At 40.4% G+C, this 26,502-nt stretch overlaps 1 protein-coding gene across 2 annotated transcripts in view; it reads left to right on the plus strand.

The window, feature by feature from the left end:
- Positions 1–26,502, plus strand: part of OSBPL10 (oxysterol binding protein like 10) — a 112,941-nt gene that overhangs the window by 81,943 nt on the left and 4,496 nt on the right. For both annotated transcript variants that reach the window (XM_032107518.1, XM_032107510.1), the window contains exons 7-10: positions 8,103–8,249; positions 14,783–15,266; positions 23,832–24,018; positions 25,401–25,583. In XM_032107518.1, coding sequence (XP_031963409.1) covers positions 8,103–8,249; positions 14,783–15,266; positions 23,832–24,018; positions 25,401–25,583 — 1,001 coding nt within the window. The remainder of the gene's footprint in view (positions 1–8,102; positions 8,250–14,782; positions 15,267–23,831; positions 24,019–25,400; positions 25,584–26,502) is intronic.

Raw genomic sequence — 26,502 nt, forward strand, 5'->3', positions numbered from 1 at the left:
TGCTTTGACCCCACGCTGTCAGAACACAAACTCAGATACAGCAGTTACTTACCTATTCAGATAGGCCTGGATTATTTTTCTTAGTATACATAGTTTAAGGTAAGTAGAAAATCTGCCTATTATGCCGTTTTTCCTTTGTTATATGAAGGAGAAAGTAACTGTCTTGCTGATTGGTTCTGTATGTAGATGACAAAAACCAAGTGGTATTCTTGCTTGCCAGGGTGGTGGTGTGTGTAAGTTATGGGGTGTTCACTTTTTCGTTGTAAAATCCTTCTCATTTGGTTCTCATCCTCTGTTACTTGCTTCGATACTTTAAAAGTTAACTTTAATTTTGGTTCATCATTGTTAGAGCTGAGCTCTAATGACAGAATGCTGAGAGAAGTGTGATTGTGGGTTTGTGTTTTGGGGTTTGAAAGGGGTGGGTTCCCCCTTGAGGTGGTAGACTTTTTGCATTAGAGGAAAGAGTTCCTATGAAATACTCAGAGTAAATTTGAAAAATGCAGCTGTGCTGAGCCTGTCTGTTTTTCTACCTTTAAGAAATCTTTTTCAGGATGAAATGAAGGTGTACACAGGTAATGAGTTCTGCTCTCTAAATTCTCCATTTAAGATCTTTGCTTCTGAGCTCGTTACGTGGCTTTGAAATGTCAGACCTTAAACACTGGGCAGCCTTAAGTCTCTTTGAAAGTCACTGTAACTTTGGTATCCAGGTGCCGACATTACAGTGGGCATATGGGATGTCAGTGTGTTCGAGGTTTTATCTTTGATCTGCTCATTCTTTGCAGTGATTGGTCACAGATGCCACCAGATGCAAAGCATAAATAAGACTGCAGTAAGATGGAGGCCAGGGCTCAAGCAATGACCTGACTTCACCACCACTTTTGCAACCTCATTTTTCACCTTCCTCTGCTTACACTGTGTGGTGGTAAATGTTGAGAAGAGTATTTTCTATTTTTTTTTTTTATTTGAACTGTTCTTTAAGAGTAGAAAAGCTTATATAAAGTGATACAGGAGCTTGTTGGATATTAAAAAGTTTTACTGCCTTATAGTTAAGATTAGGTTTGATAATCTGTAAGCGACAATGCATTTGGAAGTTAGAGAAGTGGTGAGTGGATGAGGATGATTTCAGGAATCAGTCCTCACAGTGTTTCAGACTTTGTTTTATTTCAAGATTTAGGTTGAAGTAAACAAAGTTTCTATAATTTCTGTTTAATTTTAGTTTTCTATATGAGAATGATTCCTCCTTTTAAAGCTTACAGTGAGTTTGTGTGGCAAGATTTTGGTATTGGGGGGGGGGGGGGCTACAGGGGCGCTTTCTGTGAGAAGCTGCTGGAAGCTTCCTCTGTGTTCGACAGAACCAGTGCCAGCCTGGCTCCAGAATGGAGCTGCTGCCGGCCGAGGCTGAGCCCATCAGTGATGGTTGTAGTGCCTCTGGTATAACAGACTTAAGAAGGGAGAAAAAAGGGAGAACAATAGCAGAGAGAGGAGTGAGAATGTGAGAGAAGCAACTGCAGACACCAAGGTCACTGAGGAAGGAGAGCAAGGACAGGAGATGGTCCAGCTGCTGGAGCAGACATTCTCCTGCAGCCCGTGGTGAGTCAGGCTGTCCCTCTGCAGCCCATGGAGGACCCCATGCCAGAGAAGGCTATGACCCTGTGGAAGCTCATGCTGGAATAGGCTCCTTGTAGGACCTATGGATCCATGGAGAGAGGAGTCCATGCTGGAGCAGGTTTCCTTGCAGGGCTTGTGACCCTTTGGGGGACCCATGCTGGAGCAGGCTGCACCTGAATGACTGTACCCTGTGGAAGGGACCCATGGAAGAGCAGTTTGTGAAGGACTGCAGCCCATGGGAAGGACTCACTTTGGCAGAGTTCATGGATGACTGTCCCTGACAGGAGGGAGTCTGTGCTGAAGCCCGGGAAGAGTCTGAACTGGAGTTGCCCTGAGGAAAGGTGTGAAGTACTGACTGCAAATCCCATTCCCTGTTCCCCTGCAGCACTGTGGGGAAGCTGGTAGAAGGTAGTAAAGTTAAGACTAGGACAAAGTGGTGAGGGGATGATGTTCAAGATTTGGTTTTATTTTCTCATTGCCCTGCTTTTATTTGATTGGTAATAAATTGAACTAATTTCCCCAAGTCAAGTCTCTGTTAGCCATGAGGTAATGGGTCAGTGATTTCTCCCTGTCCTTAACTCAACCACCCATGAGCCCTACATTGTATTTTCTCTCTCCCCCCGCCCCGAGAAGGGAAGTGAAAGAGTGGTTTTGGTGGGCACCTGGCTCCTAGCCAAGGTCAGCCCACCAAAACAGCACGACAATATGCTAGTCCGTATATAAAATACTTTAATAAGTACAACTTTCTGGACAAGTTACATTTGAGATTCAAATCAGTACTAATGAGGGATGGGTGCATTGAGCTTGCATGTTTTTTTGTCAGGTGCATGCTACAGCTGGTAGTAAGTGCAATTAAATGTGTTGTGCCCAATGGAAGAAGAAAAGACAAGTGGAGCATGCAAGTTAGTGCAGTTTTGTCATTTCTGATGCAGTGATAAGCTCTGCAAGAAGCTAACAGCTCATTATATGTTACTGCTTTGGGGTGTTCTTACTGTATGTGCTTTACAAGAAGAATTCTAACTTTAGTATTGAAACTGGTGAAAATCTTGTGGGGCCAATTTCTCAAATTAGTGTAAATGTGCTAAAGCTCCCTGACCTTACAGAGTTATATTTAATCTTACACCCACAGAAAACCTGCTTGCCAGCTCTCGAGTTACACAAATGCAAGTGTAAATGATGCTTGCAAACCTATGTCATTATTGAAGAGAATCTGAAAATCAAAATGAGGCCTTTGACTTTTATGTGCAGTACTAGAACCAATGATAATTAGAGGACTGCGGGAAATACAACAATCCTTGTCTAGTCTGAAAATGCTAATTCTGTTTAATATTGCTTCTAACTTATCTCTCTTTCTCTTGATGCAGATATGTTTTATACAGTGGGGTTTTTTTTACAATCTTTTGCATTTTTTTAATGTAGAAGGACTTAAAGAATACTTCTCTTGGAATATTACAGAACGATACATTTTTATCTGGATGTTTAAAGTTCCTAAGATTCATCCTCTTGCTCCTGACTGCAGTCCATTTTATAGTATATAAAAATGTTTTTATGCCTAAATGAAGATTCTTACAGTATTTTTTTGTAATTATATGAAGAATATGAGGTCCTCAGTGCGTCCCTGTCAGGATATACGTGGTCTCCGCTTACTACCATGGTGGAGAAAAGACTGAGTTATGCTATGCCTTCTTTACTTTGGCCTTTACTGGTAACAGATTTTTGGGATCAGAGGGGAAGTCTGGAGGGAGACTGACCCTTGGTGGAGGGGGAACAAGTTAGGCAGCACTTAAGCTGCATATGTATAGCTCCAGGGTCTCTAACAGGTTATGGAGTTTGGGAGAGGTTCATGAAAACTAGAGGAAAGTGAATGTCATTCATTTTTTAAAAAAGGGCCAAGAAGGAACATCTCTGGATGCTCTGATAGCATCTGGGGAGCTGCAGGCTTGTCAGCCTCTCCTTGGTCCCTTGGAAGGTGGTGGAGCAACTGACCCTGGAAAGTATCTCCAAAATATAAAGGACAAGAGGGAAATTAGGACTAGTCATAATGGATTTACAAAGGGAAAATCACGCTTAACCAACATGATAACCCTCTACAATGAAGTGACTAGCTTGGTGCTTTTGGGGAGAGCAGTGGATGTTGTTTGCTTTAATGTTGGTAAGGTTTTTGACCCTTTCTTCCCTAACATCCTTGCAGACAAGCGGACAGGGTATGGATTAGGTAAGTGGGCAGTGAGGTGGATTTAAACCTGAACAATCCAGGCCAGAGGGTTGTGATCAGTGGTATGAGGCCCAGTGACAGAACAAGAGGCAGTGGGCACATGAAAGTCAGTCTGAACATCAGAAAATGCACTTTTGCCATGGAGAGAGAGTTGAACACTGGCATGGGTTGCCCAGAGAAGTTGTGGAGTCTCCATCCTTGGAGATAATCAAAACTTAGCTGGACATCGTCCTGGGCAACTGGTTCTGCGTGTGCCTGCTTGAGCAGGGTGTGGGACAAGAAGACCTCAAGAGGTCTGTTCCAACCTAAATGAGGCTGTGATTCTCTATGTTCCATTCTTCCCCTCCAACAAATAAACAAGATGAGACCCAGGTGATTCTTGACAGCGTTGTTGCATGAAATGGTTTGTGAAATATGTTGGAAAATGAAGCTCTGAGCTGTGTATCTGTATTAATTACCTAACAGTTAATTTCCAGCACAGCAGTTAATTTGAAAAATTAACTTGTGGAAGAAGCTTTAGAAGGATGGAGGCACATTTGCCCTTTCACAGAAGTGTAGCTTTTGACTCTGTGATTCTATCCCAGGCTGGTCAAAGTGTCTTTTTCCTAAAGGCATTTTCTTAAAATGCAGAATGTTTCCTCCAGAAACAATTTCTTACCTTTACAGGTTTCATCTGTTAAAAAAGAATCAGCATGTTTTCTGGTGGAGACTGCTGACTAGAACATCCGTTTTGTATCCCAGCAGATGACCTCTCTAAATTAATCGATCGCAGTTCTAATGAGGTGACCTGTTTAAAATAGCTCTCTGCCAGTGTGTATTTTCATGTCTTTGGCATTTCAACTTTGAAGTGCATCTCTTTGTGGGATTTTTAGAAATTATATTTTATTTTCTCTTCAGATTTTTCTGAAAAATGTTGGTGCTTCAGCCCAGTATTGGAAACTGATTTTTGTTAAAGTGATTCTAAATATACGCCCCTTTTTTGTGGTTGTTTTTAACTGGTTCAGTATTGGATTTCTCAGGGTCAGCACCTAAGCCAGGCTGTGCTGTGCACAGCTGTATTTGTTCCCAGGCTGGGCAGTGCACAGCTCAGTAGCTTTTACATTATACTCTGACCACACAGGAGTGGAGCAGGTCGCTGCTTTCCTAGGCCAGTTTTGCAGTTACATTTTACAGGAGGAGATTAAAAAAAAAGTCTTGTGTCTGGTAATGCAGAAAATCTGCCGTTAAAGGATAATCACTCAACATAATCCTTTGCATTCTGCTGAATGCTTACACATTGGATACTACTAAACTGCATGCTATTTTCATGGAAAGAAAAAGAATTAAAGAATGGCTGGACTTCTATGACACTTTAAAGATACACTAACTTTGTATTTTGTGACTGCGTGTCCACTCACACCATGTGGTGCTTACATGTTGGTTAAAGAAATATGTGTTAGTTAAAGAAATATGGGTTAGTTACAGAACTATGTGTTAGTTAGTTTATGTGCTCCTAAAAACGTATTTAATAGTTACCTAGAACAGCTAATGAGGAGAGAGGGAAATACAGAAAGGATATTGCTTGCTGAAGATGACTGCTCTTCAGTTCCTGTAACAAAAATTCTAAACTGCTTCCTTAAATTCTTTTCCTTGGAAAGTGAGAAAAGAGCGGTTGTCTGTATGTCATTCACTGAAGGTCACTAGTATGTTGATGACTGTAATAGCAGAGTTGCGGTTTTTTTGTGACCTTGCACAAGTCCTTAGAATAGGGATAGTTAAGTTAATTAAAATTTTAGTCTGCGCAGTGTGCTTACTAAACACTACTAATTCTAATGTTACATTGTACTCATCCTCCCTGATGAGCAGAAAGGCTTTCATTTACAGCAATGCAAATGCTGCTTTCCTGAGCACCCAAAGTGTCCATTGGGTGGCTTGCTCTGACCGTGGATGTTTTGTAGGGTAGCAGAGAGGCAGTTTCACGGAATATTCTGAGTTGGTTGCTATTTTGTTAGTAACAATTAAGAGGCAAGGAAAACCTATTTCATCAAGAAAGAAAGGATTTTATGGCCCTGGGTGAACATGCAATCTTTGGGAGAAAAAGAAAATTCTTAGTATATGATTTAGTCTGCAGACTGGTAATGGGTAATTTGTTTTCTGATGCTGTTAACAACTTAAGGCTATGCAGCTGTTATATGTTCACGTAAAAGGGTGTTACCTGCTAGCATGTTCTCTTTCTGTCCTCTCTCTGTCTCATGCTTGTGCACACTCACACACATTTGTGCCCCTTCCCCTCCCTCCTGGAGAAGCGCCGATCAGGATGTCCTCTGGGAACAGCAGCACCATTTCCCAGTTGGAGCTGTGTGCAGTTAAGCTCACTGATCTCAATGCCATGTGACTGGAAATGCAAGGAGCAGATTGCCATCCGGTGCACACTCTCCAAGCCCTCAGATAGCCAAAAAAAAAAAAAAAAAGAAAAAAAAAGAGGGGGTGGGAGTGAGGAGGGGAGGTTCCCTTGCTTTTTTTGTAGCGCTCTTAATTCCTGCTGGAGCTTGTTTGCCGCAAGCTCGGTTCATGGCAGTAACAGAAGCAGCAGATTCTGTAGCTCAGTGCTCTCAATGAGGTCAAGCTGGATCAAAGGGAAGCCTCCTGTGGAAGCATCTCCTGTAAGTTCTGATACTGCTCTTTCTGTGCTCCCTCCAAAGAATCGTAGCCTGTACAACTGAGCTGGGCTTCGGTGCTTTATGCCTCCCCGACTGATAATTTTGTGTGAGGTTGTCAGGGTTTATGTTAATTGAACTTGTCAGTGAGGCGTTGGTTGGATAATAATGCTGTGCATTTTAGGAGAAAAGGGCTTATCGTTCTCTCCTTTTATTTTCTGAGGGAGTGGGAAGAAGAAAGTGTGGTTTTGTCCTTTTGAAAAGCTCCAAGCTGTTGAGGTTACAGCTCACCAGATCCTGTTTTATGTAATCTACATATTCTACTTTCTAAATAAAGCAACTGTAAAGTGTCTTGCCGATGTCCTTGGGTTTCACCAAATAGCTATTCTTTTAGGAATAGCGACCTAAACATCTATGTAATTTAAGAAAAAAAGAGAAAGTAATTTATTCAAACCTTGGAAACCTCTGTAGTAACTGAATTTCAAAGAAACTCCCCTTTCTGCAGTTCACCTGAGGGGTCTCTAATGTGATCATGCAGAAATACTCCTTTGAAACCTAATTCTGGATATCAGCTGGTTTTAGTGAAACTTTTCAGTTGTGTAGGCTTCCACAGTGAGATGAAGAATTTCTTGTTTTATGTAATGAACTAGCTGTTTCTGCAGAAGTACAATTTAACATGAAAGCATGCTAACTTTTGCAGGGAGTGTTGTCTCATTTACAGCACAGAATCTTTGGGCAATAATGACATGCTGGGCTGTAATTTTTCATCTACATAACCCAATTTTTTTTCCCTTGAAGTACAAAAAGCTTACTTGAATACATATCTGGAAGGCTTGCAGAGTGGTTTCAATGGATTGAACAAAGTAACTACCACCTGTTTGGATTATTGTTAGTAATACACTCTAAACCCTGAGGAAAAATAAAATATCACAAGTCATTATCCTTTTTGCTGTAAAGTTCCTCTTGAAGGGACTGGCATGGTGCCTGTCTATTGATATTCAGCTTGTATTTTTGGAAACTCAGCAGCACTGGCATTGTGCTGTGAGGTGGTGAAGTGTTGCAATAGTCATAAAGAGTTATGGCTTGGGTCTATTTCCCAAAATCTAATGTCGTTGGGTTTTTTGCAGAGGTGTGTTCTTTAATTATAGTTGTCTTTTTATCTTCTGTAGTTAATATCTTGACTTTCCAAACTATCTGACTTTGAAATTGGATAGAGAAAGGAAAAAAAATTGTGTGAAATCGGGTCATGCAGCATCTATGTACGACATGAATATTTGCTGGAGAGATTGGTGAAACAAACTTGAAGACTCCTTCTCAACTGTGTACTTCTATTTAATGAAAAGATGACTTACTACTTAAATATGCTGTGAGTTTTATCAGGCATCACTGCAATATAAATATGAGAAGAGAATGTGTAAATTAGCATCTCATACTCAGTACTCTCATTCTGAGAAAAGGATCAAAATGCTTTATGAACCCATCACTGCATTTTTTATTTATTTTGAATTTGTATCTTTTCTTGATTTTAACAGAGGCTGTCTTCAGTTCCATTGAGACAGCTCCATTTTTAAACATATACAGTGGGGGAAAAATTCCTGTTCTTTATATTTTTGTCCAGATGGTGACGTTTCTTTTCATTTCAGCATTCAGCTTCTGAGTTGATCCTAGTTGAAGATGAAATGACAGATACTGAAGATAATGAAGAGGAGGATTTAGGAGTCATGGATGATCAACGTAGTGTAATTCTCCATCTCATCTCTCAGCTCAAACTTGGCATGGACCTTACCAGGGTATGGACACTGTATCTCTTTTATATTTGCTCATTAGTGTTTCTTCTTCTCATCTTTCTCTGTGTGTGTGTGTGTGTGCGCGCGCACATCTGGTTCTCGTGAGTGCATTTTGTCCCTGTGGACAGGGAAGTTTTCCTCTTTATAGAAGTGGGGTCCCAGAGAGCTGTGGACTGCTGTCTCTTGCTAGGCAGGCTTTCACGTGAAGTGACCGCATTAGATATTTTAGAGATGGACGGGGGGGGGAAGAAAAAAGAAGAAAAATCCTCTGAAACTCTTGCTTATTTTTTCGCAAATCTTTCAAAGTAACCATATGTTGTGTATGTAACCCACAAGTATCTCATGGTGCTCTGGGGGTGTGAGGAACAATAATGGCAATTGTATGGATGAAGGACATACATGTTCACATTACTGCTTTGTGGATTGGATTCAGTTTAATCGCATGTCAGCTTCAAAAAAATAACCCATGATGGTAAAGAAATTACAGTCTTCAGTGAATCAGTTCTTGTCTGTGTTGAGCAGCTCACTAGTTTAACCTGTGCATTCTTCCAGTCCTAGAACCAGTATTGTCACAAGCTTATCCAAACTGATATGAGCAAAGAAGTTACAGTGTCTGAGAAATTTTCCCATAAGTCCATAGAGTTTTGGAAATGAGGTGGATGTTAAGGAAACAGGGAATGCTTCTTTTTGAATAGTCTGTATTCCAGAAACCTTGTCATGGGGTTTAATAAATAATCAAGCAGATTTTTGTTAATATACGGAATATCCTTTCCTTCTGCAATGGTTTTCTAGTTAAAAATCCCCCAAATAAAACCCCTGTAATCCACTTTTCACAAATAAGAGCTCATTCTGACACTCTCCACAAATAATACAAAGTTTGGGAGGACCAGAGAATTTCTCTGCCACATGAAGTAGCTTTGCAGGAAGTTGTTCTCATGGGCATTTTGATATTCTGAGGAGTTTATCTGCTTCTCTTTTGGTCTTACATATTGATCGAGAACTGTAACTTTCTTACAAAATAAGGTTTTCTCAATATAGTTTTTTCTGCTGCCTCTGGAACAATTGACAGAGTTTTAAAATAATTACATTTTTAAGACTGAGCAATCCTGTGTTCTGTTGCTGAGTAGCTGCACAGAAATTAATGTTTTATTCTAAATAGAACAAAAGTTTCATCATTTCATTTTGAATAATTTATACCTGACACTTTTTAGTATGTCTGGGGTTATATACAGTTCAGTTTTGGTTCTGTTTTTCTTGCATTCTTGCTTTTTCTTAACTCTTCCTCTTTTCTGTGTTGGTTTTCTAAGGCTGTTTGAGTCTATAATGTTCAAACTAGACTAAGATTTCTTATCCATGGTTCTTGTGTCTTCAAAACATTTTGTGTTTGGAAAAGAACAAGATTTTTCTTTCCTGATCTCCACTGTCAGCTTTTTGTCACGGTGGAGTAGGCAAAACTTAGAGACACACAGTTAATGTGAATAAGAGAAATTCCTGTGAATAAGAGAAGTGTACAAGAAAAATATGAAGGTAAATACATACATGATATCCCGTTTCTTACGTAGTGTTCTTAGAGCACAGTTTCTAAAGATAATGGTAAACGTTGAAATGAGAAGAGAAACAGGCATATGGCACAGTTAGATCTGTCCGCAGTCTGTGTGATGCATGAATACACATATGATAAGTATTAATGAGACATGCCACATGTGCACATCACTTTTCTGCCCATTTTGAGGATTAAAAAAAAAAATACAGGACAGCTGGCTGCTTTTTTTATCAACTTTGCTTACTGACATGAGGCCCTTAGGGCCATTGACACGTGACGGTAAATCTGGGTTTGTTGGCTGCACTTCTTCCCATTTTTCATTATTCCTCTGAAAGTCAGGTTTTGGAGCACCTTTGATGGTCATCACCTTCTGCTGGAAGTGGCACAGTAGTTGCTGATATGAGAGGATGTTTTTACGTGTTTCCATTTTCCTGTGCCTTGGTTCATTCCATGAGCCACGGATTGCTGCATGATACTCACATGAACAAACAGCTTTTTCTGAGCCCTTGGTGGCTTTGGGTTCTGGATGCATGAGCATTACCTTCACATTCCATATCAGAGGAAACAGCATCTTTTCCTTATGTTAGCCATGGCCTTTCCTTATGTCAGCCATGCTGTGCTGACAGCAGTTTCCCACAGTGAAGATAGCCGCATTTAATGTCGTGGAGGTGCTTCACTTCTGGAATGTGTCCTACTGCTGTGCCTTTTAGTGAGGAGTTAGAGAGTAAAATTATTGCGAAGGAGGATACCTGCAGTGAAGTATCAAATCTGTGTGGGGATTTGCTAGAACAGGGCAGACTCTATGGTGGCCAAATAGGCTTCAACAGCTGCTAGAGAGAGTTGGGTGGGGAGCAGTTCACAGCAGTAGAATGTGGTACAGAACTGATACTTCAGGCTGGGATACGACTTTCAACCTCATTTAAAACTAGAATTGCTGGAGAAAAAACCAAATTTCTAAGTTGTTTGTTCTTCAGACTTTTAAAAAGTGAAAAATAGTGCCAAAACCCACTGACAGCCTTTGCTGGCAATTGGCATTTAATGGATTGCAGTTAATGCTAGCAGTTTGTACAGATGGGTGATCACTCCCATGCAATCCCTCACCTTCCTTACACAGTTTTAATATGTGCTAAAAATAAAGGGTTGCCATTCTGTGTAAAAGGGCTGCCAGTAATTCTGCAGAATGTCAGCCTGTTGTAAATTAACATTGTGGTGTGTTTACGATGCCATAAGTTTTTACTTTGCTTGCCAATATACTTTTACCTTGTAATTTAAAAATATAAGTGGCATGAAAATAGCTTGTTTTATTTCCACAATGACACTGATGACAGTGAAAAGAAAGCTTTTACACCTCGGAGAGAAGGGTATCTCAGCATGAGGTACCTTGGTTGGATTTCTGAAAAAAGTAGGGAATGGTGCTGACACCCATGTTTTTCCTCACAGTACGTAGTAGTGGGGATAAAGATCTCTGTTCTTAAGGAGTCGTGCTCATTTTTCTCAGTTGCATTCAGATCTAATTAAGTGAATTCAAACTTAGGAGGTTATAATCAAGTTTTGAACCAGTATTGTCTTTTTAACCTCCACGAAAATGGAAGAATGCCCCTTAAACTGCTTTCTTTTCATCTGAAGCCTGAGAAAGAATAAGAATAGATTATTCTAGCATTTTAGAATGCAGTCAGGAGGTCTTTTGCTTCAAATTCCAGCAACTTGGTATTTATTCTAGACAGTTTCTTTTGTCCAATTGGTTGTCACACTGGCATTGTCTCAGAGGAAATAATTAGTCAGTTTTGACTCCTTATGCAATTAAAAAAATATTCATAGTCCTGTCCAAAGCCAGTATAAAGAACATAGGTCCTAAGTGTATTTTTCTGGACACTTCGTTCTGTCTGGCTGCAGAAGAGTTGAAAACCTCATTCCTTTAAAAGCTCGAGTGCTAGCACAAGTGCATGACAGCCCAGTGCTGGCAAGAAGAATGCTGTACACTTCCAAATTTGTTTATTTCTATTTTTCTTATTTCTGCAGAAATCAAGATAAGGCAAATTAAAAAAAAAAAAAATTGATTGTAATTTTTTTTTTGTTTTTTTTGGTTTTTTTTTTTTTGGTTGGTTTTTTTTTTGCTGTGTTAGTGTGTGGTGGTGTTGCATATTGAAACTTTGAGGCTATGGGATTATTTAGTAAAAGGCAGTGTTTTGTAGGCATATTTTTTAATACTGCAGTTGTGTAAGCTTTAAAACTCAAGTATTTTTATTTCATAGTTCTGCTTCCTTGTGTGGAAACAATTCAGTTGCTGAATGGATCCTTTCCTGCCACAATTAAGGGTGTAGTTTCCAGCTTAGTTGGGCTTTTAAATCAAGATCATTTGAGCTGGAGTTCAGGCCTTATTCAGAATTTAAATTGATTCTTGAAACTCAATAATAAGAGTCCAGTGACTCATCACATCTCCTTTAGTGGCAGTGTTGGTGAAGCTGTAAGCAAAGCACACATCTAGGAGGAGATACCAAGGCTCTATGACCACATCAGTGGGATGAAACCACGGCAGTCTCAGTGTTGTACCATAAAATCTGCATCATCTGAAGTATGGTCTGCAGTTTTCTTCTCCTCTATTTGTGCTAATAAAAGTCACTGTCTTTAGAGGCAGGCACTTGGACATAACGAGATGCAGAGTGCTGTTTATTCAAATGAGTTTGCCCTTTCAAGTCTCTGCAGTGAACTCACGATAGGCACTGCTGGTATTTCTAGACAAGTTATGAGAGATTTTTGAATATGTTTTGCTGTCACTTTCCCCTCTGATAACCTGATCTTTTAGTGTACAATTTATATGAAAATGAGATTCTGAATTGAGGATCTCAACTGCTGAATTGCATTTTTTTAAAGATTGTATTGGATAATGAATATTTGGTCACAATGAGAATGCTGCAAGTAAGATGGAATTATTTAAAGAGCTAACAATAAGAAAATTTACTGGCTTTCCACTTTGCCTTCCAAAATTTTTGATTTCACTTTTGAAAACCAGTCTTCTCAGCCCATCACTGTTACACCTCCATAAGGACTGTAGGCTGCCTTTAGCACTCAATAATCTGACACACTGTGTAAAATTAAGGTCCTCCATCATTCAGGGCCTCAATAGGTTGGTAGCAGAAACCATGTGGAGTCCTCAAGGCTTAGAGAGGAGAGTCAGAGGAGTATTACAGATGGAGCTTTGCTTGATTTATATCTAAACTTGTAAAAATGATTAGCCTATAAAGGACCATGTGTGTGTAAATATAAAATACAGAAGGAGAGAGCAAACAAGCAGGTAAGTTACCAAACAGAGCAGTTCTCTCTTTTTGCAGGGAGGTTCCATGACTTGCTGTGGAAAGGCTCTGTTTGAGCTGCTGTGACTGGAATTCTTGTTCATGTTTACAAGTTCTCTTTGAGAAGGGTTGAATGATTAATAAAAGTTTGACAGCTTCTTTTTCATTATCCCTAGGATCCGAAAGGGCTGATCTGTGCTTTGGTCCCAGTTAGAATAGCAAGCTGGGGCAGCAGGGCGAAAGCAAATGTGTTTGTGACATAGTGGCTCCCTGCCTGCTGTAAATAACCCTTGATTTTGGGAAAGGGAAAAAATAAATGCAATGAAGAATTAAAGAGGAAAGCAGAAGAATGGCTGTAATAGAGGACAGCTGTTGGTTTGCATCTGGCATCATTGAACCACTTGGATTCACATAAGATAGATTTGTGTGTGCCAGAAGTTGCTTTTGGTCATGCGAGAGCAACCTTTGAGCTCCCCTGGGACAGTCCTGTACAAAAGAGGAGCATGAGGGAGAAAGAAGGGAGAGAAATTATGGTCTGTAGCCCTTGTTTGTCTTGCAGTGCCCTTCGGGATGTTTCACTGGAAGCTTCTAACAAAGTGTTACTGTGAAGTGAGTGACTTTGGCAGCATCTGCTAGAGAAGGCGCTTGAGACTCTATCCAAATCACTTGGGGCTGGCTCCCTCCAGGGCAGACTGCCTCGTGCTCAGCCCCAGGTTTATTCTGGGCCCACGGGAGCCTCTCTAGTCCCAGGATATGAAAGTAATGGTTTGTGCAGTTTTTATTTCAACTTGTGTGAAATAAAGCAAAGCCATGCAGAGGCCCACCACAGTAACATGGTACCATCTAAAGCTGAGGGGATGTGCCGTGGGCTTGGGGGAGACAGGAGATCTTAGGGATGGCATGGGATTTGACTTGGGAGTTGGGCGGGACGTGACAAGGGATGACACTCTAGGGCAAATGGGGAGTGTTTTCTTGCCTATAGCCTCTTGGGAAGGGTCATTGGAATGGTTTTATACTTGGAAATAGACCTGAGATTTGGTTATGATTTGATTATGGTTGGATCTCCTTGGGTTGGTTTGTTAGAGGCTGGAAGGAATTTAATCCGTGTATACCATACAGGGGTAGTCAGGGGCCCAGGAGTGAAATATGGAACACAGATGTTTGACAGAAGGGATAGATGTCCCGCTTCCATTCTCCACCACTTAGAGGTTGGTGATATGTATGTTCATATAAAATACTCATCTTCTAGTGGTTTGGGAGGGCGTGCCACTCCATTTTGGAGGGTTATGATTAGTTTGGTTTGTTGATGTTTGATGTAGATTGGTTTATATCAAAGTATGTTTTTGTGTCCTGTAAACAAGGAAAACAATGGCTGGTTTGTTAACTGAGAGGAGAGGAAAAGGTGGATTTCCATGTGAGTGGAACAGCCCATCCTTTTGTGAGCTGCTCTTGAAAGTCATAATGACATAGGAAGTAGCGTGCATGGGTATCAAGGCCACTGCTTTTTCCTTCACTCATTATTTACACTGCAAAGAAAATTAAATTGTTGTGGCATGGGAGAAAAATATGCTATCTGGAAATTTGGCAGGGTCAGAATTACAGCTGTCCTAACTGTTCTCTCCCCCCCTCCCCCCCCCCCCCCCCCCCCCCCCGTAGTGTGATCACAGGGAAATCATATCTGCCTTTGTCTGCTTTGCATACAGGTAGTGCTTCCAACATTTATTTTGGAGAAAAGATCCCTGCTGGAGATGTATGCAAATTTCATGGCCCATCCAGACCTGTTTTTGTCAATTGCAGCTGGAGCCACTCCCGAGGAAAGAATTATCTGCTTTGTGGAGTATTATCTAACAGCTTTTCACGAAGGCCGAAAGGGAGCAGTTGCCAAGAAGCCCTATAACCCTATAATTGGTGAAACGTTTCATTGCTCGTGGGATGTGCCTAAAGATAAAGTGAAAGCATTCAGAACTAACGGTGCCTCCACGGTTTCTAAGGACTCAGCCAAGGAGCTTGGCCAGGACCAGTCCACGTGCTACAAGCTGAGGTTTGTAGCTGAACAAGTGTCTCATCACCCACCAGTATCTTGCTTTTACTGTGAGTGCAAAGAGAAGAAAATGTGTGTGAACGCTCACGTATGGACCAAAAGCAAGTTCATGGGCATGTCAATAGGTGTTTCTATGGTAGGTGAAGGTAAGAAATGTGCTTTTATTCTGCTTTTTTTGAGCTAATATTTCTGGGTGTCAGTGGAAATCCAAATGTTTCTCTGCTTGCTCTCCCTCTGACCTTTCATTTGAACCTTATGACTGTTTGCTTTTGTGAAGTTTGGAATTAAAACTGTAGGGTTCGCATAACCTTTTGCTGTGCAGACAGAATGTGAAATGCACATTACATGTATAAATGTGTGCTTATATTGATGAGAGTCTGTTAATATATATATGGCCAGACCTCAGATATAATTAAATTACAATAACAAATGACAAATGATAGTATATTCTGTGAGAATATTTTTGTTTGTGTTGTTCACTTTTAAAGTAATACGGGATTTGGTGTTCACAACTGGAACAAAGCAATGAGGAAAACTGCGTTTTTACATAAGCCTGACATTTGTTTTTCATAGTTTCTGCAGAGAAATATGATTTCTATAGTGTTTGCAAACTTAGTGTATTTTCACAAGCTTTCTATAAAGTCACATATAGAGGTATAAATCCTGGTTTTATGTATCATATATATGCAATCTGCATTGTGATAAGTCATTGGCTCAACTTGAGTTCAGAAATATGGGGAATCATAACAAATCCTTAATGGGTTATCTGAACTAATAAACACACCTGTACCAGTGTTGTCACTGACACTTAATGCAGTGAGAAAAAGCAGTTTAACTCCCTGTGGCCATTTGAGGGTAACATCCCATGTATGGATTTTAGTGTTTTGCCTTAACTAGTTTTTAGACTGTAGTCTCAGAAGTATGAGGACAACTTGCTTCTTTTTGTCACCATTATGTTAAATACTATGATATTTAAGGTAGTGAAAAAGTGGAGTGGGAAATGCAGTGATTTGGTTTTGCTTATTAATAGCAACAGAATAATTATGGTGAAAAAATACAGGTGTCTTCTGCTATTTCCACTATCTAAAACTAAAGACCAGCATAAAGGACTACAGTAGCTCCTTCTCTGATGGCAACATACTCCCTTTCTAGAAGAAGAGATATGAAACCTCCTTACTGCTGGTTTTGATGTCTTTGTGATAAAGTCTATCTTAGCACGTCTGTTTCCTTCTTCCTATGACTTAGGTGTTTTGCTTTGAATACAGAGTTGAGGAAGTTGGGAAGGGAGTGTCCGAAGGGAAATTGGTCTTTCTGTCTGTCTCCTGCCTGTACTACTGCCAGCCTGAGTCATTGGCTTAACATTCTGCATTTTTCTGGTACATGTTAATTTCTAGTACTCTCTTGCTCAGTGAAGGGAAGTATTTAATGGAAATAAAATGAAACACAAAGTCACTTATGATTATGTAGGAGTAGGGAAATTTCTTTCTTTTGCTGCTAGCGCACACACTTCCCTGGGATTGGGGGTGTCTACTGTGGGGATTATTTAAGACTTCAAAGTCCTGGTGCATCCTGGTTTTGAGAGAGAAAGGGTCTAAGAATTAACTGCTTACTCACCCCAAGGATTGTTTAATGTGTGCTTGTGAGAATAAGTTCTTCCCTATACTCTTTCTTTTTTTCATGCTCCTGGAGATACCCCAGGAGGGGAGGCAGGCTTTGGGGAACATCTGTAGTCGCAAACTCTTTTATTCCAAGGTTTGCTGCTGTCCTTATGATGCGCGTCCTGGGAGGAGGTCTGGGTTCACCAATTCATAGTTACCATTCATCTTTTTGTTCATGTAAGCAGAGCAAAAGCAGGTACCTTCATGGTGACAGCATTTCTGGGAAGTGATGGAGACATTCCAGTGCAGCCCAAGCATTTCTGTTGCATGTTGAGGACTGGCAATGGCAGCAAGAAGTTGTACCACTGAGGCTTTTCCATCATCTGAAAACAGCCAGCCTAAGCCTGACAGCCTCAGTTTAAAATGCTGGCTTTGCAGTGCAGTTCTTCCGCTTGAAACTGCACTTTCTTTAATTTCTTTGTTTATTTATTTTAGGTCCAGGGAAGTCTTCCTGATTAAGATGGTGTGTGGATTTGTCAAACTGTGGAAAAATTAGAATCTACTGCAGATGCTTCTTTCTTACGTGCTGCAGAAGTATAAATTCTGTAGTAGATTGAGATGAGCGTGAGTACCAGGGAATTGATTGCTGAACTGAAAAAAAGGAGCGGATGGACTAAGTGTGGGAAACCTAAGTCTGTATTTACATGCCTAGTAATGCAGGGCCTAATAATTTTTTAGTGTGAAATACAATTTGGAGTTTTTTTCCTTGTGTTTAGGGACATTTTGGAGTTGCAACATTTCATAGGGGGTGAGTTAGTCTGGCAAAGTTAGTGAGTTAGGCTGTGGAAAGGAGCTGTTAGTCAGAAGGCATTTGAAGCTACTTTAGGTAGGTAGAAACTAAAGTTAGCTCCTTGGAGAAACTTTCACACACCAAGGTTGGCTAGTAAGGTTGTATAATCTTATTTTAAACTGTTAAAAGTGAGTTTCTTGGGAATGAAGTATCACTGATCCTGCTTTTGATGAGGGACAAAGTAACATCTCATAGATCATCAAAATCTCTGGGTTTTGATTGTTGTGGGGTTTTTTTGCTACTGTGCATTGCATGACCAGAGTAATCAAGTGCTGTTGTTGGGATTTTGTCTTGTCCCTTTCTCGTTTTTTTTTTTCTAAATTTCCCCTTATTATGAGCATTCAGTCCTTTCTTGCCTGTTGCTGGAGTTAAATTACATACATGTGGAGGCCTTTGACTTTTTGTAACATCAGTAAGGAGTTTAAGTGTGGCATCATGTTACTTGAAAGACAGTTTCCTTGATACCTCTGATATACATATGTCCATTTGGAGACTTGTGTTAAATAATCGTGGTGTTGGTTCAATATTAGTTTCATTATACTACAGATTAAATCAGTACTAATCAATATACAAGAGGGAAGAAGAATCCTTCCAAACAGAGCATCAGAGAACTGTAATTAATGATTTTGATAATTTAGTGGTAGTGAGTGACCATCTTGTTCTAGTCAGATACATCAGAACAGCTCTGTTTGACCTGGTTGCCCAGAGAAGCTGCCGATGCCCCATCCCTGGAAGTTTTCAAGGCCAGGTCGGATGGGGCTCTGAGCAACCTGGTGTAGTGAAAAGTGTCCCTGCCCACAGCAGAGGGTTTGGAACAAGATGATTTTTAAGGTCCCTTCCAACACAGGCCATTCTGTGATGATTCTGTGATGATGACCAGAAACTTCATTGTGGCCAAATGTTGAATACAAGCAGCTGTGGTGCATTTTGAAACATGGCTCTCTACGCAATTCTGTGTGTGTCCTTCCAACAGTTCAGTGAAGCTTTTTCTACTGCAGTTGGCTATTTGCAGAAACAAAGTAGTACTGAATTTTTGGAGCTATGGTGTGTAAGGAATATGGTAATGGTAATGTGTCTGTGGGGGCTTTGAATCATATTTTTATAGAAAGTCCTTAGATATATAGAGCATGTTGCTTTTTATTAGAAGCTGACGTAGAATGTCGTGGAAGTACAAAGGCTTATAAAGGAATTTAAAGAATTAGGGGATTTAAGGATGGTATGGTCTTGGCACACAAAGGGTACAGCTCAGTATCTCAGTGGTGTAACTTTTTGTGTATGTTGCACCTCAAAGTGACTAAGATTTTTTTTTTTCTGTTGGTGGTTTTTGTTTGTTGATTCCAAGTAAGAATCAGTTGCAGAGATGCAGAACAAATGGGAGAGCACTGCTGGGAATCCATGTGAGGAGCTGTTTTATGTGCTAGCCTTTCTTTATCTCTGGTTATGAGGGGTCTAAATCTGGCTTGCTGATGAAATGCTGCAACTTTTTCTTTGCTGTATAACGAAACCCCCATTCTTCAGAATAGTCAGCACTGAGTTTCCTCTTGAGAAAGCCGCCCTGAACAGAAAAGAGTATTTTGCATAAAAGAACTTATGTTTCATATGCAGCCCCTAATTCTGGTAAATGTTAATTATGTACTAATGAAAGAGTGAGGGGGGAAATGAGGATGTAATGAACAGGATCACATTAAGATTTAAATTTGCAAAGGATGGGAAAGCCAGTGTAAATATTTAATGTTTTTTTATGTGGTCCATAGAATCTTCAAATGGATACTGGTTATAGGGTAAGGATGCTGTGGTGAGGACACCTCAGTGTCAGCTGTGCCTGTTCCTTTTCTGCTCTTGGATTTTGGTCCAGAGCAGCAAAATCTAACAGAAAGTGTCATCTTTGATTTATGGGTTAATTTTGTAGAGAGCATAAAGTACATTTAAATGGATTGCTCTGTATTGTCAAGTGGCTAGTTATGTCTGGTGTTTTCACTTCTGCTATTTTAAATGTTTTAAAAAGTAGTGAGGTGTAGGCTTCCAAAAATTATTTTTCTAAATTGAAAATCAACTTGAAGGGATTTGATAGGTGGGTAAAAGGTTCAGTGCTCTTTCTAGGGTAAGTTTAAAAGAAAGCAATGAATGTTTTTGTCCTCTCTTTTTTTTTCCTTCTGTTAGAATACATGTACGTGTAGGTATTAACAGATGTACAGGTTAACAGGTCTATAATTTCTAGTACTGAGAAATTAGTGACTTTCAATTTACCAGTCCCAAAGCTTGATTGCTCCATGCAATTAGAGCTACCTAAATATTTCCCTAAGTACTCATTTTTGTGTTAATATTTTTTAGCCCAGTGTTTTTAGAACAGTTTTCCTGTAGCATGGCACTCATTACTTAATTTAGCAAATGGCTCCAATCTTTGAAAAATGAGCAGTGCAACACAGCTGGCTGGAAGGTTTGAGATATTAAGAGCCCAGTTCTGGCATCTCCTGTTTTCCTGTGGGGATCTGGGCAGTTGGTGATGCACAACACCTGTGTGGGGCTCATCCCACACATAACTTACTCCTCTGTCTGTGTTAGGAGTAACACAGACAGGGTGAAGAGCTTCTTAAACAAGGAAACTGCCCTAGGCCCCGTGTGTCCCATGTGCCATTTGCTGTTCAGATTGATCTCCGTGCAGGCAGTGGGAAGCATTAAATCCCACATGTCTCTCCTGCAGCTTATTGATCCAGAGCCTCCTCTGGGGTTTTTTGTCAATATGTATTACTGGGAAATCAATTCACAAAGCTGCAGCATCAGTGAGGGACACGTAAGAGTCAAACTGGGAAAATGATATGCCAGGACCGTCGCTTCCTTTAATGCAGGCTGAGGAGTCATGGATGGGGTGTGACTCTGAATACATTGCTGTAGTAAAAAGGAGGAGTAAATGGTGTTGAGGACATTTCAAGGAGGAATTTCAATATTTTGAACTTGTTTATAAAAAATTCACCCTTCTGTGTAGCTTTTTTTCTAATAAACTAGATTACTAAATCCACTGTTCCTCCCAGAGTACTGGTCTGGTGCATTCTTCCATATGTAATTGTTGCCTGTAAATACTTTAGATTTTTTTTTTTTAAGGAATTGGGAGTTTTTGAAAGAATGCTTTGATGTGAGAGGAAAAAACTAAAATGGGAAAATATTCTACAACTTTTCATGGGTATTTACTTACAGCCATTTTCAAACTAAATGTGGATCATCCCTTACAGTAGGGAAGCAAGGGAAGAAAAATGGCCTGCGTGTTTTCCAGCAGTTGTTTTTAAAGATCAGTTGCAATGTAATGATACTTTCAAGCAGATGTTAAAATTACACATTGTAAAGTAACTGTTAGCTTTCAGTTAATTGGTTTTTAATTTCTCAAGATTGACACTTGGCAGGGTAGGGTGTTAGTTCAAATTGGGGTACCTGTTACAAATGTTGAATCTCAGTGTAATTTTTGACTTCCTCTCCCCTAAAGAAGCACAGGTCTCTGTTGAGATGTGGTGGTGCAGCCACGGTGTTTGTGGTGCTTCACTTAAATGAGGTTTTGTATGTGGGCTCTGCAAACGATGGAATGCAGAACAGGTTAATACTAAAAGTATTACCAAGTTGTGGGTATTTCAGATCTGCCCTTTAATCTCTTTTAGACTATAATTGTGGAGCTGGAGTCATGCTTCGAGTGAGATAGCATTTCATTAAAAAATGTATTTATTCAGGTGTTTAAGGAATTCAGAAAATATTCTACCAAGTGCTAAAAATACTGCCAAGAGAGCCAGGTTCAGTTTTTAATATCTAACCTGCTGTGGTGGTTAAATATTTACATTGAAGGTCACTGCTGCTGTTTGCTCTCCATTTTAAATGTGCTTGGCAGCATTGCAGCTCCAAGTCCCTCCCACTCAAGTAGAGAGAAAAAAGCTATTGATCCCACCGGGGGACAAAAGCAAACCTATACTCACCCAACAGGAAAAGGGTGCACATACAGGGATGGTCAGAGGAGGATGGCAGATGGAGAGAGACTTTTTACAAGGGCATGTAGTGACAGAAAAAGGGGAAATGGCTTTAAAATGAAAGAGAGTAGGTTTAGGTTAGGTATTAGTAAAAAAATCTTTACTGTGGGGGTGGTGTGGCACTGGAACGGGTTGCCCACAGAAATTGTGGATGCCCCATCCCCGGCAATGTTCAAGGCCAGGCTGGATAGAGCTCTGAGCAGCCTGGTCTAGTGGAAGGTGTCCCTGCCCATGGCAGAGGGGTTGGAGCTTGCTGATCTTTAAGGTCCCTTCCAACATAGGTCGTTCTATGATTCTACAATTGTTCTTTATTAACTTAATGCTATTATAGCATCCATTTAATGAGTTTGATAACCAGAGTCGTTTTTTGAGTAAAAGTTCTTCCTGGCTGCATGTCTGGGATGAGTTGGGTAGTTCAGCAATCCTGCAGTGTGTTCAGCTTGGACTTCTCGGCAGGTGTGGAGCTGAGGAAGCTTGAGGCAAAACGTGTGTGTGTGTGTGTTCCAGTTGTGTCCTCCTGGCCTTTCCCTGCTGGTGAGGGTTCAGCACATGACACGGGGAACTTGTAACTTGCCAAGATGAAATAGTTAAAGGTCCTTTTAAAGACATGACTTTTCTGTGTGCTTTTGCACTCCCAGCTCCTTGTGTCAGACTTGCTGGAGTGGAGATGCTGGCTGTGTCACTGCTGGCAGGCTGAGGTTGCAGAAGTTCTGAGAGCAACTGCATGAAGCTGTTTTGGTTTGCAAATGTTTTCCTGTGAAATAGTTTCAGAAGACAGACATGTCAAATTGCAGCGCTTCCTGTGCCTGCATTTAGTTTTCTTAGCTTGAGCCAGTATTCAAGATCATGGTTCTGTTATAGCTCTGTGCTTTTAAATTTTGAGTGTGTTTTTGTGTTTTCATGCAGCATTAAAGGCATATTTTCATATTGGCAGCAGTAGTGTTGTGTTCCTATTTAATGCTTTTTCATCATTAAATCTGAGATCACTTTGAAAAAGTAGTGTTATTATTCCCTTAAACAGATAGATTAATCAATACCACTAACAGTGTGTTCTTCCCCTGCCTGCCCCAGGGTGACGGCAAATGGGCTCAAGCTCATCTTGTTTCTAAACAGATACTATTACTATGTCAAAATAACTTTCCTGCTTTTTTTTTTTTTTTCAAATATTTCTGGGTTCTGAGTGCTTCCTGTGATGGGTTATTTTCAGTCCCTGTTGTGAAAAAATATTTTCAAAGCTGTCATTTTTGCCTTTAGGCAGTTAGTAAATGGGACACAAAAGACTGTAAAACTCTGATAAAAAATACACTGCAGACATTTGGCATGATCTAATTCTGCGTGCAAGGTTTATGGTGCTCTTTTCCTGGTCTTATGTCCTGTTATCCTGAAGACCAAACTACAGTTTTTATGGGGATAGAGTTGTATCTGTAGCCCCAGGGGAAGCTGCAAAGGTTTGATCAGGAAAGCTACTTTCTTTGTGCAACTTCCAAGTAATGTTGAAAAACTGCTGCTGTTGTGTGTTGTTTTTAGTTACAGCCTCATACTGCTGAGGGTGGAGAAACCTTTACAGAATGAGATGGAATTACCAGTAGTTTTTTCTGCCTGGTAGAGACATTGGACTCGGTGGTAGTAGAGCAGTGGCCCTGCTGGCCCCTCTTCGATGATGCAAGATTTTTTCAAAGCCTGTGTGAGAAACGAGGTATTTGGAAATTAAGGAGCAAATTTAATGGGAGATTTCTAGATGCCGTGTTTCCTAGTTGTACCCATGGAGACTCAGAGCTTTTCACTCCTAACCAACTAAGGCATCAAGAGGAAATTAGTGGAGGATGTGGCTGTTTCTAACTGAGTGGAGAAGTGAAGAGTCCTTTGGCCATGCCCATATTTTTTCTGGAGGGAGATTATGATATGACACTGAGGGAGCATCTGAATTTTCAGTATGGGTTTTTGCAGGGACATTTTATGATTTTCCAGCTTTTAACAGTAATACAAAGTAAGGAATCCAGTCAGATTTTCTGAAAAGTTGTTTGGTACCATGCAGGAGCCCAGGATATACAGTCAAATTGGGTGCTTTTGAAAATGCTTGTTGGAAGAAACTTGTTCCAGAGAGCAGAGTTTCTTGCTTAGCAGACAGTGCCCTCCTTCAAGGAGAGCTGCACGTTGTGCTCTCTGTGGATGTGCATTTTGATGGTGGTAATTGGTCAGTGACCATCAGGTCTTATCAGTGAACCTTTTATTACCTCACTTTCACCTCTTCCTGTGTAGGTGTTCTTCACTTGCTGGAACACGAGGAAGAGTATGTCTTCACCCTGCCCAGTGCCTACGCTCGCTCAATCCTTACCATCCCGTGGGTGGAGCTTGGAGGGAAAGTCAACATCAATTGTGCCAGAACAGGCTATTCTGCCACAGTCACGTTCCACACCAAGCCCTTCTATGGAGGGAAGGTCCACAGGTATGGGAATTACTGTCTTAATCTTGTTTGCCTGCTGCTGGATTTCAGGGGAAAGACTCTTGGGCATCTGTTCAGTTCTTCTGTTGCAGTATTTTATAGACAGATAGCTGAAGTTCTTTTCCAATTAGTGCTGGAGATGACTTAAAGCTTTAGGGCAGTTTATTGTAGCAATACATATTATGTTGTTTAACTGAATTGGATGTATTTTTCTCATTAAAATAAAGTGAGTGTATCTCTCCAGCCTTTGTTGCTTGTAGAAGTTGCTGTTAAGTGCAGGATCAGAAAAATGCATGTGGGAAAGGCAATATTTCTGCTATACCAGCTGCTGCTTCTGTGTGAGTCTTGTAGATGAACTGGTGTTCCAGGTGGAGCTCCCGAAAAGAGGAGAGAAGCAAAAGTTCCACTGCCCATAGCAGTAGCTCCCTACTGGGAACTCCCAACTCTGCACTGAAATTCCAGATGGTGGAAATGTTATTTACCTTCTTTGGTTCCCCTTCACTAAGGGCGCAAAGAGGTCCTGTGCAAGACAGCCTCCTGTCTTGCTTCCGTGATCAAGTTGATGTCCCAGTCATTAACATCAGACCCCTTTCTTGTTCAGAGGAGACTGTGTTTTTGCATGGTTACCTCTGTTTTCAGATGGTGTAACTATTCTTCCCATTTCAATGTTGTGTTCAGGCACATGTCCACATGGGGCTGTTTTGACAGGGTTTTTCTCTAAAAGTTGTAGATTAAAAATTGGTGTCATCAGGGTGAGTGGAAATTTGGTGAAATTGTGCTGCATTACTTTAGTAATTAAAAAACTTAATTGAGTTTACAGATTACTTTCTAAAGCACACTTGTGCATGCTCATAGATACACACAAAACTTCTCTCTGCATTTTGGTTTTCTAGTCCTACCTGCCTGTTTTGCTCACTCAGTTCTTTGACTGCTGAGGTGGCTTTAGTCATTGCCTCTCAGCAGCTGAGAAGTGAACTTGCGGAGCTAAAGAAGAAAACAAAGATAGCCCGAGTCTTTGACATGGGTCTCTGACAGCACTATGTTCAGGTGTGAAAGTGTCATGTATTGAAAATGTCACATGAATGTCAGGGATTGTTTTTCAGGCTGCTGAGGTCACCATTTGGCTCTGGGTTGGAGTATCAGAGTTTTAAGTTGGCTTACTGCTGTATTTCACTAGAATGTCATCCCAAAGCTATTGCTGTGTTAGAAGAGCTTTCCTGGGATGAGTCTGTCTTTTTTGGAGACAGCATCACTACTTTGCTTGAATAATTGATTTGTAGAGGTAGAAAGCTGCTTGTACCCTTAGCAAGGTAGTGCTTTCATGTACTGATAATAAATGGTACCAGTTATTTCTGTGGTCTTTTTTTCCTTGCCCCTTGAATCAGGGTTACAGCCGAAGTGAAGCACAATCCAACGAACACCATTGTGTGCAAGGCACAGGGAGAATGGAATGGGACCCTGGAATTCACTTACAGCAACGGAGACACCAAAGTGATTGACACCACCAAACTGCCTGTTATCAGGAAAAAGATCAGGCCCATAGCAAACCAAGGGCCGCTGGAATCGAGGTAAGGGCACAGGCCTTGCAGTACTCTCCTTCTGAACCTTGGGTGGTAACAGAGCATGGAAGCCAACTGCAGTTCTCAGTGCTGTGGTTCAAAAATGCCTCACTTCCTACAGCACAGAAATCTGGGCACATAGAGCTGTGTATTGGTTCCTTGGAGTATAAATTACACTGTAGTGACGAGTACATAAATTTTGTAGATAGGGAAAATGCCTGTATGTGTTCTAATGAGCATCTGGAAAATGGTAATGTAGTGTTTTCACCTGCTTTTTGGAGTGATTGCAACATGGTAGTAGGCAAATGAGTCAATTTGTTGCAAGTAATTCAAACTGGCATATATATATATATATATATATACACATATACATATATATATATATATAATGCCTATAATTTAAACAGGTATTTCGTGGTTTATATATTTTAGAATATATATTTGTGTAAAAGTATGTAAAATGTGAGGCAGTGGGAGATACAAAGACACACATACAGGTAGTTTTGAGGCTCTCAGCACCTACATCATGTGCCTAACTCTGACTATGTACATTAGAAAAAAACATGTTCTGTATTCACTGTCAATAACTGTTGATGCTTATCTTCAGAAAAATCAATACTTTAATTGAATTTAGGAACATTTTATTGGAGGACTTAAAAATATGAGTTAAACTACATTTTATTATCTGTAAATGTCTTTTTATTTTACAAGGGTGTCTTGAGTCATTGTGCAGGGTCAGATACAATTTGTCTGCTTTCTAGACTGCTTGCTTATCCACAAACTCATTTTTCTTGTGTACTGTGGAACATAAAGATTGTAGTAAATAAGGAAACTAGTAGCTCTTCAGTGTATTTATTGTATTTTTTAGATACTAGTAAGCAAATTGCATCCATCCAGTGCCTCTGCAGGATCTGCAGTTTATCAGATT

This window comes from Corvus moneduloides, chromosome 1 (assembly GCF_009650955.1).
Source record: "Corvus moneduloides isolate bCorMon1 chromosome 1, bCorMon1.pri, whole genome shotgun sequence".
Taxonomy (NCBI): domain Eukaryota; kingdom Metazoa; phylum Chordata; class Aves; order Passeriformes; family Corvidae; genus Corvus; species Corvus moneduloides.